We start from the raw sequence: 13,267 nt of genomic DNA, 5'->3' as shown, positions 1-13,267 counted from the left end.
AACGTATTTATTATGAATTTGTCCATGCACATTGTCTTTTATTTATTTATAATGGTAAACAATCAAAAATTATGAAATTTAAAAATATAGCAAAATCTACTATACTATTGTCTATGTAATAATAATTTTCATTCAGTTCTAAATTTAGGGAGTTTTCTATACTAATTTAAATAAACTTTTATTTTTAACTTTATTGACTAGATATTTGACTTAAAGTATGTTATGTATAAAAATATAAAAAATTTTCGTTCGCCATTGTCAAGAAACAAATTATTCTTTATCGTTAAAACCATTCTTATTCAGTTTTTCTAAGTCATAAGATTTTTGGTATTCCAGAAAATGCAACTTATTGTCCCTTCATTTTAAAAATTATAGAAATGTAAAGTAAAATTATTCAAATGCAAAATTTTAAATTGAGAAAATTATTCGTGCATACCGCATGACGCTTAAATATCATTGATTTTACGAATGACATTGAATCATCATAAGACAAGTGATTTGACAATTGACGGTTGTTATATGGCGCCTTTCTGCCGAGATATTCCTAATAATCCGCATGCCGATTGTACCGATTCAGGAAAACATTTAATTTAATGAGTTCCCCGTGAATTAGTGCACAATGGCAAGTATAAACCTAGACAAAGAAACCTTCCACAGGCGTCTGAAGCGCTTATACGTCGCATGGAAGGATTCTTCAGGCGACAATAGCTTCTCCAAAATGGATGCTTTGGTATCCGCCGTGGGAAAGGACGACGATATCGTCTATAGCAAATCTGGCGCCTTACAAACCTGGCTTTTGGGCTACGAACTAACGGACACTATAATAGTGATAACAGAGAACAAGATCCACTTCCTAGCCAGCAAAAAAAAGATTGAGTTTCTCAAGCAAGGCGAACCTAAAGATGACACTCAAACCCAACTGAATTTGCTTGTAAGGGATAAAGACAACGATAAACAAAACTTTAAGACTCTCATAGCAGCCATTAAGGAGAGCCGGAACGGAAAAGTCGTAGGACATTTTCCCAAGGACAACTATCAAGGCCCTTATATGGATAGTTGGCGAGAAGCTCTGAAAAATGAAGCCTTTGAGTTAGTTGATGCTAATGCCCCTATCGCCTATCTCATGGCTCCAAAAGAGGACTCTGAGATCACCACTATGAAAAAGGCCTCTCTAGTCACTGTAGATGTTTTTACCAAGTTTTTAAAGGACCAAATAATGGAGATTATTGACTCAGATAAAAAAGTTAAGCATAGCAAGTTGGCAGAAGGAGTCGAGTCGGCTATCCAAGACAAGAAGTATGTGTCTGGTGTTGATGTTAATCATGTAGATTTGTGTTACCCGGCAATTGTTCAGTCAGGGGGCAATTACAGCCTTAAATTCAGTGCAGTAAGTGACAAAAATAATCTTCACTTTGGGTCCATTATTTGCTCCTTTGGAGTCAGATACAAGCTTTATTGCTCCAACATTGTTCGGACCTTATTGGTCAACCCTACAGATGAAATGCAGGCTAATTATAACTTCCTATTACAATTTGAAGAGGAGTTGTTAAAGAAATTACAAGCTGGAGTAAAGCTGTCTGAAGTTTATGAAACTGGCCTCAGTTATGTAAAGAAAGAAAAGCCTAATTTAGTTGACAATTTAACAAAGAATTTTGGTTTTGCTATGGGAGTAGAGTTCAAAGAGAGTTCTTTAATAATCAGCCCCAAAAGCACTGCAGTTTTGAAAAAAGGAATGATCTTTAATCTCAACTTAGGGCTGAGTAATTTAAACAATAAAGAAGCTTCAGACAAAGAAGGAAAGATTTATGCATTGTTCATTGGAGATACTGTGATGGTTAATGAAGGCCAGGCAGCTTCTATTATGACAAATAGCAAAAAGAAAATAAAAAATATTGGAATATTCTTGAAGGGAGAATCAGAGGAGGAAGAAGAGGATGATGAAGAAAAGGAAAATGCCCCAAAGCCAGAAGTGTTAGGAGGCAGGGCAAGGAGGACTGCTGTATTAGAATCAAAGCTACGTACTGAGCACACCTCAGAGGAAAAACGGAAAGAACATCAAAGAGAATTGGCCCAACAGCTTAATGAGAAAGCTAAGGAAAGACTAGCAAAGCAAGGGGGGGCTAAAGGTACAGAGAAAGTGCGGAAGAGTACTGTGTCTTATAAAAATATTAATCAAATGCCCCGAGTGCCCGAAGTCAAACAGATGAAGATTTTTGTTGACCAGAAGTATGAAACTGTGATTTTGCCAGTTTACGGGATACCAGTTCCTTTCCACATTTCAACTATAAAGAACATTTCCCAGTCAGTTGAGGGAGATTATACTTATTTGCGTATTAATTTCTTCCATCCAGGGTCTAGCTTAGGAAAAGATGGTAAGTTAATTCTCATACACATGTCAATGACCATAGCTTGGCATTGCCTGCAAAAGTTTTTCGCACAAACATATCCCACTTACAGCAGCTTACTGTCAACAACAAGTTATAGTGCTTTTCACATTCATTTTAGTGTGGAAAGTACATTTTTTACAAGCCAATCAAATGAATGATAATATTGTCTCTTAAAATTAAAATTCGCCTATTATTTACTTTATGTTTGATTTACGGGGGAAATCTCATGGTTTAAATAGTCACTATAAATTTTTCAACAGGAAATTTCCAACAACCAGAAGCTACTTTTGTTAAAGAAGTAACATACCGCAGTACAAACACAAAGGAACCGGGCGAAATCTCACCTCCATCGTCGAATTTAAACACCGCTTTTCGGCTCATTAAAGAAGTACAAAGAAAGTTTAGAACCCGTGAGGCCGAAGAAAAGGAAAAGGAGGACCTCGTCAAGCAAGACACTCTGGTGTTGTCCCAAAACAAGGGCAATCCCAAACTGAAAGATCTTTTCATACGTCCTAATATTGTTTCTAAAAGGATGACGGGCACCTTAGAGGCTCATACCAATGGGTTTCGCTACACCTCAGTTAGAGGAGATAAGGTGGATATTTTGTATAATAACATCAAAAACGCCTTTTTCCAACCATGCGATGGCGAGATGATCATTTTGTTACATTTCCACTTAAAACACGCCATTATGTTTGGCAAAAAGAAACATGTGGACGTGCAGTTTTATACTGAAGTTGGAGAAATTACCACTGATTTAGGAAAACACCAACATATGCATGATAGGGATGATTTGGCTGCCGAACAAGCTGAAAGGGAACTAAGACATAAGCTAAAAACTGCCTTTAAAAGTTTTTGCGAAAAGGTATATTTTATAAATTGTTTCATGAAAATTTATTATTCATAGTTCTCCATGTATTTTAGGTGGAAACAATGACCAAACAAGAAATAGAGTTTGACACTCCCTTCCGAGAACTGGGCTTCCCCGGAGTCCCTTTTCGTTCCACTGTACTACTGCAGCCAACCTCTGGATGTCTGGTCCATTTGACTGAATGGCCCCCTTTCGTAATAACATTAGAAGATGTGGAATTGGTGCACTTTGAGCGTATCCAGTTCCATCTCAAGAACTTCGACATGGTCTTTGTTTTCAAGGACTATCAAAGGAAAACCGCCATGGTGACTGCAATTCCCATGAACATGCTGGATCATGTGAAAGAGTGGCTGAATTCTTGTGATATTCGGTTAGTTTTGATTCGGTTGTTGAGTGGGTTTGAGCGTTGATTGTGTGCAGGTATTCTGAGGGCGTGCAGTCGTTGAATTGGGCGAAAATCATGAAGACTATTACGGATGATCCTGAAGGGTTCTTTGAGAGCGGTGGATGGACGTTTTTGGATCCAGAGTCGGATGATGAACAAGTGGTTAGTTAGAATAATTATTACGTTTAGGTGAAATATAAATTGATAAATAACAGGTGGAAGAAGAAAGTGAGGAAGAGGATGACACGTATCAACCCTCAGATGTTGAAACTTTTTCTGAAGAGAGTGAAGAGGATTCTGAATACTCTGAAGGTGACACGGAGGAAAGCGACAGCGCATCCGGGGATGATGAATTGGGTTCTGATGAAGAGTCCGGAAAAGATTGGTCTGATTTGGAGCGAGAAGCGGCAGAGGAAGATCGCGAGAGGGTTTACGACGACTTTGAAGATCGAAAAGGCGGCAGGAAGAATAATTTCTCCAAGGACAAGAACAAGTCGTCCAGCAAGCATTCCAGCTCTAAGCACAGTTCTAGCAACCACAAAAGCGGCTCTAATAGCAAGCACAACAGCAGTGGAAGCAGCCGAGATAAAGGTAAGATTTGTTTGAAAAAAAAACTCAATCTCAGAATTTTTTTCTTGATGAAGACCGAAGTAGAGATAAGGTGCGGCATTCGGCGTCAAGCTCCAAGCACAAGTCCTCGTCGTCAGGGCATTCAAAAGATAAACGCTCCCATAATTCGTCATCTTCCAGGGATAAGGACAGACATTCGTCCTCTTCGAGTAAGAAAAGGAGCCGCAGTGATAGTGGCGATAAACAGAAATCAAAAAAATCTCGAAAATAAATTTCTTTCCTTTATTTTTTTTACTTTACTTTTCTAAAAAACTAAAATTTCTCCCAAATAGATATAGGTACAAATGGGTTTAATTTTTGGTAACCCTCTAGGTATCTGTTTGAAGCCTGTTTCTAGCAGATATTTCAATCTGTTAAGGTTTAAGTTATGTAAGGTGCTTAGTTGTCGTTACTTATGATTAGTTCTCATAGATTTTAAGTTATTTAATAATATGTTTAATTACTATGTGTCGTATGAGAAAAGGACTTTTTGGTGTTGCTTTTAAAAGTGCTTAGGAAAAGCCTATCCTTGTTTTTCCTAATGAACCTATCCTTGTTTTCCCTGGTGTAATAAACTTCAACACATTTTTATACCCAGAAAGTTTTTAATTTAAATTTCTGGTATGCAAATTTTAGGTATACGCGCATTAAAACGACATTAGGCTCCCATATGTTATGGTTGTAATAATAGTGAAAATTGTAGCGTAGAATAATAAGTGACTGGCAATTATGGTAAGTCAAATTTGGTTGGTCTGAATATTTTTGACTTTGACCGTTAATGTCAATATTGGCAGAATAAGTAACCTATGTGACGTGAAGGACAGTAATAGTTGACATTAACATTTAAAATTAAATTAATACTGCCTCTCGGCCACGTACTAAAAACTAGCTGTTAGTGGTTTTGCTTCAGAAATTTAAGTAATTTGTCACTCTCTATCGAATACATTCACTATTTTAAGAAATTGAAACAAAAAAAAACAGCCATAAATTGGAAAGTTCTAAAAGTCGTTCGTATTGCGATATTATTTGATTTCAGAACATTTCTAGAGTGACGCAGAAACCTTTGTCAAAAATGTCAAAATAATTCAGTATGTAGAAACGTATCTCGACAGGCAGTGTAGAGTCTCGAACAACATATGTATATTTCAAGTTTCATTCAAGTTCAAACAATGGAGGCATACAAACGATACGGCACGCTCACCAGATGTTTCCCGATTAAATTATTATTTATGGGAAACTACGAAGCTGAAAATGGAGATCACAAGTTTAAAGACCAAAATAAGAAGGGGCATTTTGAGATCAATGCAAAATTTAAGAAAAACGTAGAATTCTGTCTGGAAATGGAAACTTTGAACATTTCTTATATTCACCTGTACATATTTGCTTATTATTATTCCAACCTTGGAAATAATAACAATCATTCCTTGTTATTATTTCCAAAAACAGAATTTTTGATATTTTCACCAAACTGCAAGACTGAAATTTAACGTAATATTTCTGAGTAATCAAAATGTAATGAAGTCGCTGAAGACTTGGTCACACAAGAGAGGTAGGGACATTTTGTCAACCGAAAACTTCTATTCAAGGATTTGTTACTAGTACCCAAGAAAAAAATTTGGATTCGATGAGAAAATTAGTATTATCTTTTCTAACATAAAATCTTTCGAAGATGCCCAGCTTGGTCTTCAGGCGGCTGAGTAGTTTTGAATTTACCTTAGGTATTTATTCAAAAAGAGAATACACCGATAATAAAAGAAACGTTAATTAAACCTCAAGGAAGTATTGAAATATAAGGGGTATGTCTTGGATCTGACTCACAACAGTTATGAGTCATACGGTTGAGGGTAAATAGCTTAACTAAGCCCCATTTTTATGGCGCACCACTGCAAAACTGAGAGCTTTATTTTAAAGCCTTCCGTTATTATGCATGCAATAAATGGCAACAGCGGATTGTTTATTCTTTCTATAATTTGGGATTTGAATTTTTTTATATTTTGTGCTTAATATTTAGGTAAAAAAATATGTCGTATCAAGTGCCTAACGTCCATTGTTATAAATCAAAAACAAAACCTGTCTATTATTAAAATTCAATAAAAGTGAATAATAGCAGAGAACTATATGATTTCCCATGTTGTCACATTTTCCACTTGTATACTACTAAGTAAAAATTAATTGATATTAAGCTTGAGGGTTTTTTCAATAGTCGCCCATTATTAATAAAAAAAAGTGTTTAATGCTAAATGATAAATTGCCTTACAAATTTGCAACGCCCGACGTTAATGGTTCACCACCTGCTGTGAGGTCTTAATATAATTGATCACACTATATAATATTTGCATTAAAGTCAAATTGTCACTGTCAAAGTCAAAACAAAAGATCCAAAATGGATTCATTAGATTCATAAACTGCATAAAAGCCAATTTAATTTACGTTTTAATCATCTTTTTAGCGATTAAAACCAATAATTATTAAAAGAAACTTGCTTCGTTTAACAGACGAAAAACCACTTCAATCTTTAATCCCTTAAACACCATGGGAAACCCATTTTAGCCCCTAGAAGACCCTTGTTAATAGAGCCAAGGCATAGCTGCTTGGAAACAGTTCCAAGCATGACTAAAAGGGCTTCCTGTGCTATACCACAATGCCCCAATTCCTCAGAAAAAACTGCAGGTCCCAATGTCACTTATCACAAACTGCCCTCAAAGGAAAAAATGAGGAGACGATGGCTTAGAGCCATTGAATGTGCTTATCGTAAGTCTACATTAGCAGCTTTAACTCTAGTTTAAAAATTACATAAATTAGCTCAATTTACTGTGGATGCTGCATTGCCCACTCCAAGACTGTGTAGTGACCATTTTGAGGATGGAGATTTGCTTTATAAGAATGGGAAAGTAATCCTGTCTCCTGATGTGATTCCTTCGGTCTTTGCAGTAAGAATCAAGCTTGAGGTTTCCAGCTGTGTTGTTTATTTTTAAATTGCAGCCAAATATTGTTCCAAAAAAGGAGAAAATTGATGTTAAACCACGACATCATGCCCGGAGAGCTGCCAGCAAAGAAGCATTGAAGCAAATGCAAATGTTGCTTGAAGATGATGATGATGTTGCTGAGGTACCTGATGATGATGATGTAAGTTAGTTTTTTAGGTGCAACATGCAGTAATTTATTATGTTTGTTTATATGTGCTGTAGTATGTCTATGCTGGGGATGTTAAAGAGGTAATATTTCCTTTATTTTATAATATTTATGGTGGAATTTAAGATTGGTTTATTCTTTAGGAGGAAGAGCCACTTGCACAGACAGTGGCAGCAGCTCCTAAAAAGAAATACAAATTGACTCATCGTAAATCAGCTGATGGTAATGGTAGGTAGCTGAGGGGTAAATCACTAATGAAATTTTTGCGAATTACATTGTCTATTTACTATATATTCCCTGTATTAACTTCCTTAGTGATGTACCCTTCATATATGTGAAAAATCATTTATGATCTAAGAAGCATTTTCAACTGCATATATAGACCGGGAAGTTTTGGTTTTAAAAACAATTCCCACCCCCAATATCACTAACCACAATGTGGAGAACAATCTGGAACTAGAGTGTTGGGTAGAGGAGTTGGAACCATGTCAGAAAGAGAGGAATCAGAGGCTGCAAGATGAGCAAAAAGCTGTGCAAGACAAACTTGATGAACTGTTAAAAGAATGCAAGGGGGAGATTGTTTTCAAAGGCGATTTGACTACTGTTATTGAGGTGGAGGAGCATGTGCAAAAAACTATACAAGGTAAAGTAGGAATTTGATTCGATAAATTGGGTAAGTAAATGACATTTCAGCGGTTCAAGCCTCTCAAAATCAGCCCCCAATAGTGTTAAACAGCAGTGTCGCCACTCCCGCTTATCATTTAGTAGTAGATTGCCGGCAGCTGGGAACTGCTGGCAAACAACCAAAAATTCAGGTAAAAATTTGCTTAAAATGGACTGAAAGTGCTGAAAAGTTTGTTTAAAGGTGGCGACGAATTTACAGGCTCAGAGTAGTCCTGCCTGCAGTCCTACACCTGCCGGCAGAGGCCGACCGCCTAAATTGAAGAAACTCACTGTGGTGGCGCCACCGGCGACTCCTACAACTACTCCTGTGGTCACCAGATCAATTCTGGCTAGTCAAGGAGCAAAGCAAGTGCTGAAGAGGGCTGTACCCTTGCCTGTTATTACAGGGCCTCCTGCAACTCGATCAAGAGGAAATGTAAGATAAATTTAACTGTATTATAAGTTAAAATTTTTCCTTATTTTATAAAGAATTCATTCGACATTGTCAAGAATCGTAACTGTAAACTTAAGATATTTGTTAATTTGCTGAGTTGCCAACTTCCTTTCATGATGGTTTTGTTAAAAATCCAGGACCAAAAAACAACACCTTAAAAATGTTGAAATTTTCCTAATTTTGTGCAACAATACCTCAGGAACCAATGGAGTAATTCCATTAAAAGATAGGTCAAGTCAATCACCTTGATGAGCTCTATACATATATCTGAATAAATCGGGCTGTAACAATTCCTTTAGATTGTAGTTCTGAGATAAATACAAATTTCCACTACTTCAGGACTTGTCAGTTCTCCTCTTAATGAAAAAATCATGTTCCTAAGGCCACTGGATCTCCTAATGCTCGCCCTACCGAAAACAACGTAGAAGGAGGTCTATCGGCCGGAACTACCGTAAAACCAAAAGCAATAGTAGATTTAACTTCGGACGATGGTCGACCTTTACCGGACAGTCGCGAAGTTTCCTTCAACAAATTGCAAGGAAAAACATTTCCTTCTTTAGTGGTCGTGGCCAGGCCGCACCTGCGTGTTGTGAACGTCAATGCCGACCGGACCAAACTGGACAGCAAAGTCAAGGGGGTGTTGATGTACCCACCTACGAAGTTTACCGAATGGTATGTACACCATATTATGAAGGTTTGTATTATTAATTGCAATTATTTAATGTTTTTCCAGGTTAATTCAGCAGGGTTTGGTGAAATCCGAGCAAAAATGCTCAGTTCACTTTTCCAATCAGCTGAAACTGGGCATGTATAGTGACGTCACAAAATTCCCCTATTCCGGAGGTTACGTATGGATTTCCGAGTGTTGCCCCCAGAGATTCGTGTCTGTGTTTAGTGGCTCTCTTTTTGAGGGCTCTCCGCACCAACCCCTGGTCATCCTCAAATTGCTCTACCACTGGATTTGCCAGACAAACATTCAGAACGTTACACAATGGGTAAAGAAAGATTTCAATCCCAAATTTGCTCTAAAATTGTGTTTAAAGGTGAAAGTCGACAATTTGTACGTAAAGGGCATGTACACGTGGTTGCGTTCCATCTGCAGCGTGGCGTTGCAAACGCATTTGCGCCAATTGGGAGGACCTCAAACTAAAGTGGAAGTAGGAGTGATTTCTCTTGGAACTACGTCGCAGGACGGAAATTCTCGACAAGTCAAAGTGGAAGTTTTGGGCGTGTTGGAGACCACGTCGAAGTTGGTCAGGTTGCGGGCTATCGAGCCGCAAACAGAGGGCGAACGAAACTACAAAAAACGATTTTCAAAGATTCTGGAACCTCTGGAAGGGTGGGTGCATTCCGATAGTACCATAGTAACAGATTTGACGGTAGATAAAGCTACGTTGATGCAAATGGGCTTCGCCAATGTTATCCAGACAACATCAGTAGATGTGAACAACTCTAATCGCACCATTATGGAATATTTGAGGAGGATTGTGCCTAGGATGTTCCAGAATACGCTGTCATTGTTGTCAAGGTAAATTTGGATTTTTGATATCCACTTGTAGGGAGGAAGAGCCAACCAGAGGACATTCACAGTTTAGTCAGCAAAATTAAAAAAAAAAAAATCATTAATCGTCATTACGCAAGATTTAGGACTTTACATTAAGAATAAATGTGCCTAGCTTGTGACTGAGTTTGGTTAATTTTCCTACAGGTATTAGTTGCGAGCATTCGCCGTAACATCATAGAAAGCTTTTTCTGACTACATTTTAATTGTATTGCATAGGAAATAAACTATTCCCTGTTCTTTTCATACTTCATTTCTTACTTAATTAAAATCATCTCCATTTTAGACAAATCATCCAACAATTTCTTGACGAATTGGTGTGGCGTGAATGGTTTGGCACTACGTCAATGGAGGCGTTCGATAATTTGATTTCGCATTTGGCTGAACAAACGCGTCATGAATCATCTCAGAATTTAGTGGTGCGTTTGAACAAGGTGGCTTTGAACCCCTTCAAAAACTGGGCCATTACTCCGTCTGGGGGTACTCCCGCGCCTCCTAACGGAGTTTCATTGACTATCAATCAACAGAGTAAAACCCTGGAGACTTATGGAAAAAAAAGGAAAAGGTCTGTGTGTATGCGTGAGTTTGTTTCACATTATCATGATAATATAATAAATAGAAAGGAAAGTGAGGCCCCCACCAAAATTACCTCCCCATCTCAACAAGAAATGAATAGACCGCCCAAATCCACTTCTCCAGATGTGCCCGAGCAGATGGTGCCTTTGGAGAGCTACTATTACGGCACCATCGACCATTACCCCCCCAAAACTAACGTGAAACTCAATTTAAAGTGCCCGATATGTAAGGAAATTTACAACAACAATATCGTTCTAATGGGGCACTTGTTCAAGCACGCGCATAATGTGTCTAAGGATTTGCAAATGTGCAAATATTGCCTGACCAGCGTAGCTACTGCAAATGACCTTTTGAAGCACATTGGTAATAGCTTAAGAAGTTGATTGATGGTTTTGTACTCACTTGAGTGACTTATTAAGCTTCAGCCCATCCCTCAGAGACCAAACACGAGAACGGCTTTATTTGTCTGATCTGCGAAGCTCAATACATGAATCCATTCGTTTTGGGCAAGCACATGTCCAAAGAGCATTGTCCCTCAGAACTGCCTTATCAATGCGGCACGTGCGGCTACAGGTATATGAGTTTTCCACGAATTTTAGAGTAGTTTTAGTGTAAACATTTTATAGGTGCTCGAACCACAAACAAGCTATTGATCATTTCTATAAGCAGCACAATAACGGGCCCACAATTCAGTGCCCTTTCTGTCTCAAGTCGACCACAGTGTTCTCGTCGTCGAGGAATATTGCGCAAAACATGCACTTTTTCATTCAACATTTGCAGAAACATCAGAGAAAACAGTTGGCCAAGAGGTAAAAAAATACGAAATTGGATATCTCAATAAGTTAGAATTATGGGGCTGTATCAGTTTTATACTATTTTGATTTCTGCACAGGTGCGGAAAATGCAATTCTTGGTTCATCCAAAAGGACCTGCTTAAAGATCATTTGATCAAGATGCACACATCTCAGCGCGGTAAAACCGGGTTGGTACCATGGGTTGCGCCCCGCAACGGCGTGATGGTGCCCAAATCCAAAATGGATAAATACCCGTGTGACGCTGAGGGCATCAATTTCGCCACTTTGTTCTATAACGTAGGAAAAGGGCTTAAGTGCAAAGAATGTGAAGGTTTAATGGACAACCCCAAGCATTTCCCGTAAGGAGAAAACCTCAACTTATCGCCAAAACTTAAGAACATTTTGCAGATCGTTTGAGAGCTGTCAGAATCCTAATTGTCAGTATTCTACATGCTGCTCCAGTGCAATGCAAGAGCACAACGCAAAATGCAATAAAAACGCTTCATTAACTTTGCCAGAGGAGAAATTACCTTATGAGATGTTTTGCATTTGCGGCTTTAGCAGTCAAGATGGTAAGTAAAGTTGCTTTTATAAGACGAAGTTTTTAGGTGGAATTTTAGGCAATCAAATGGCAAAACACCTGGCCACGTGCGAAAAAAAGTCGGCTTACTCCTCCCTGCAGGAGGCAAAAAACGCCTCAGTCACTCACAGCATGCTGGACGTACTCGGTTTGGTGCGCAAGCCCGAGGAGGGCGACAAGAAGTCCAAAAAGCTACCCACGGAGGATCACGAACCGGAAAGTGCGGCCAAAAAGTTCAAAGATGCGGAAAAAAGCGAGGAGGTGATTGAGCTTATTGATGAGGACTCAAAGCCGGCCGAAGTGGCTGTGGGTAATGAAATTGAGGATGTGAAAATTGATGAGGACAATGAGAAATCTCTCAAAAGCCCCGAAACTGTATTTGCAGATACTGAGAATGAGAATGTCTCCAAAAACAATAAAGAACCCGAAGAAACGCCCATTTTGAGGGTAACAGAAGAAGACACTGCGGCACCTTCAGAGCATGAAAAAGTCGAGAAATCATTAATAAGTAATGAGAATATTGAGCAATCGCCAACATTAATAAATGAAGAAGAGGCTGTGCCTTCTAAAAACGAAGAGAATACATTATTGAACGTTAACGAAGCGCCTTTAGTCGCTGAAGAATCCTTAAAAGTCGAAGATAATATAGCTATGGAAATAGTAGAAAAAGCAGCTGAAGACGCAAGTGTTGAAGCAGCGTCAATGTTGCCCGAAAAAAATTCCATGGAGATCGCAAAATCCCCATTGTTGACAGATGAACTTGGCGTCCCACCTAAGTCTGAACCAGAGATCGATAAAGTGGAGTGTGACTCAGGGGTCGAAAAAATGGAGTGTGAGGACAGTGTTGCAAGCTGAGAAGTCGAATAGAAATAATATGACTTTTTTTAAGGATTTTTGTTTTAATTTACCCATTTAGACTTCAAAAAGATTTAGTGGCAGTTTTACATAATATATGTTTTACGATTATGTTAAAGTTTTTTTCTTTGACATATATGTGTAGGCACTAATCTACAACAACGTAAGACTCGTTAATTCAAATTTTATGTAAAGTTTATGGTCCGTAAACTACATATTTAAATTATCAATAAATTGAGTTTTATTTTTTTAACCTCGAAGGCCTTGTAGTTAAATATTCATCTTCAAATATTTGATATTTTAAAAACGCTCAAAACTACAGTATTCCTTTCAAACCGCACCATATTTGTCGTAGGTTGTCTGCATCAGGGTATCTATACTGCATTCAAATTCTTTAATG

General features: G+C 38.1%; 3 protein-coding genes across 7 annotated transcripts in view; 2 read left to right on the top strand and 1 right to left on the bottom strand.

The window, feature by feature from the left end:
- Positions 1-13,267, bottom strand: part of mRpL33 (mitochondrial ribosomal protein L33) — a 72,837-nt gene that overhangs the window by 52,688 nt on the left and 6,882 nt on the right. The gene's annotated exons all lie outside the window — the stretch shown is intronic.
- Positions 512-4,853, top strand: dre4 (SPT16 homolog, facilitates chromatin remodeling subunit dre4). The gene is made up of 6 exons (XM_066394743.1): positions 512-2,372; positions 2,648-3,252; positions 3,312-3,628; positions 3,679-3,805; positions 3,859-4,234; positions 4,288-4,853. The coding sequence occupies exons 1-6, from the start codon at positions 620-622 to the stop codon at positions 4,482-4,484; spliced, it is 3,375 nt and encodes a 1,124-aa protein (XP_066250840.1). The 5' UTR covers positions 512-619; the 3' UTR covers positions 4,485-4,853.
- row (relative of woc) lies at positions 6,622-13,120 on the top strand. 5 transcript variants are annotated; one of them, XM_066395352.1, is made up of 18 exons: positions 6,622-7,003; positions 7,055-7,182; positions 7,235-7,378; positions 7,441-7,467; positions 7,528-7,606; positions 7,767-8,027; positions 8,078-8,199; positions 8,250-8,483; positions 8,884-9,173; positions 9,235-9,496; positions 9,545-10,029; positions 10,349-10,627; positions 10,682-11,001; positions 11,058-11,211; positions 11,265-11,447; positions 11,531-11,791; positions 11,841-12,004; positions 12,053-13,120. In XM_066395352.1, exons 1-18 carry the CDS (start codon positions 6,862-6,864, stop codon positions 12,865-12,867), a joined length of 4,350 nt encoding a protein of 1,449 aa, XP_066251449.1. In that variant the 5' UTR covers positions 6,622-6,861; the 3' UTR covers positions 12,868-13,120. The 5 variants fall into 5 exon arrangements, with proteins under 5 accessions (XP_066251449.1, XP_066251450.1, XP_066251448.1 ...); XM_066395353.1 differs by having other exon boundaries at positions 7,528-7,612; positions 8,268-8,483; XM_066395351.1 differs by having other exon boundaries at positions 7,528-7,612.

This window comes from Euwallacea similis, chromosome 11, assembly GCF_039881205.1.
Source record: "Euwallacea similis isolate ESF13 chromosome 11, ESF131.1, whole genome shotgun sequence".
NCBI classification, from domain to species: Eukaryota; Metazoa; Arthropoda; class Insecta; order Coleoptera; family Curculionidae; genus Euwallacea; species Euwallacea similis.
This window is presented reverse-complemented; position numbering and strand designations above follow the sequence as displayed.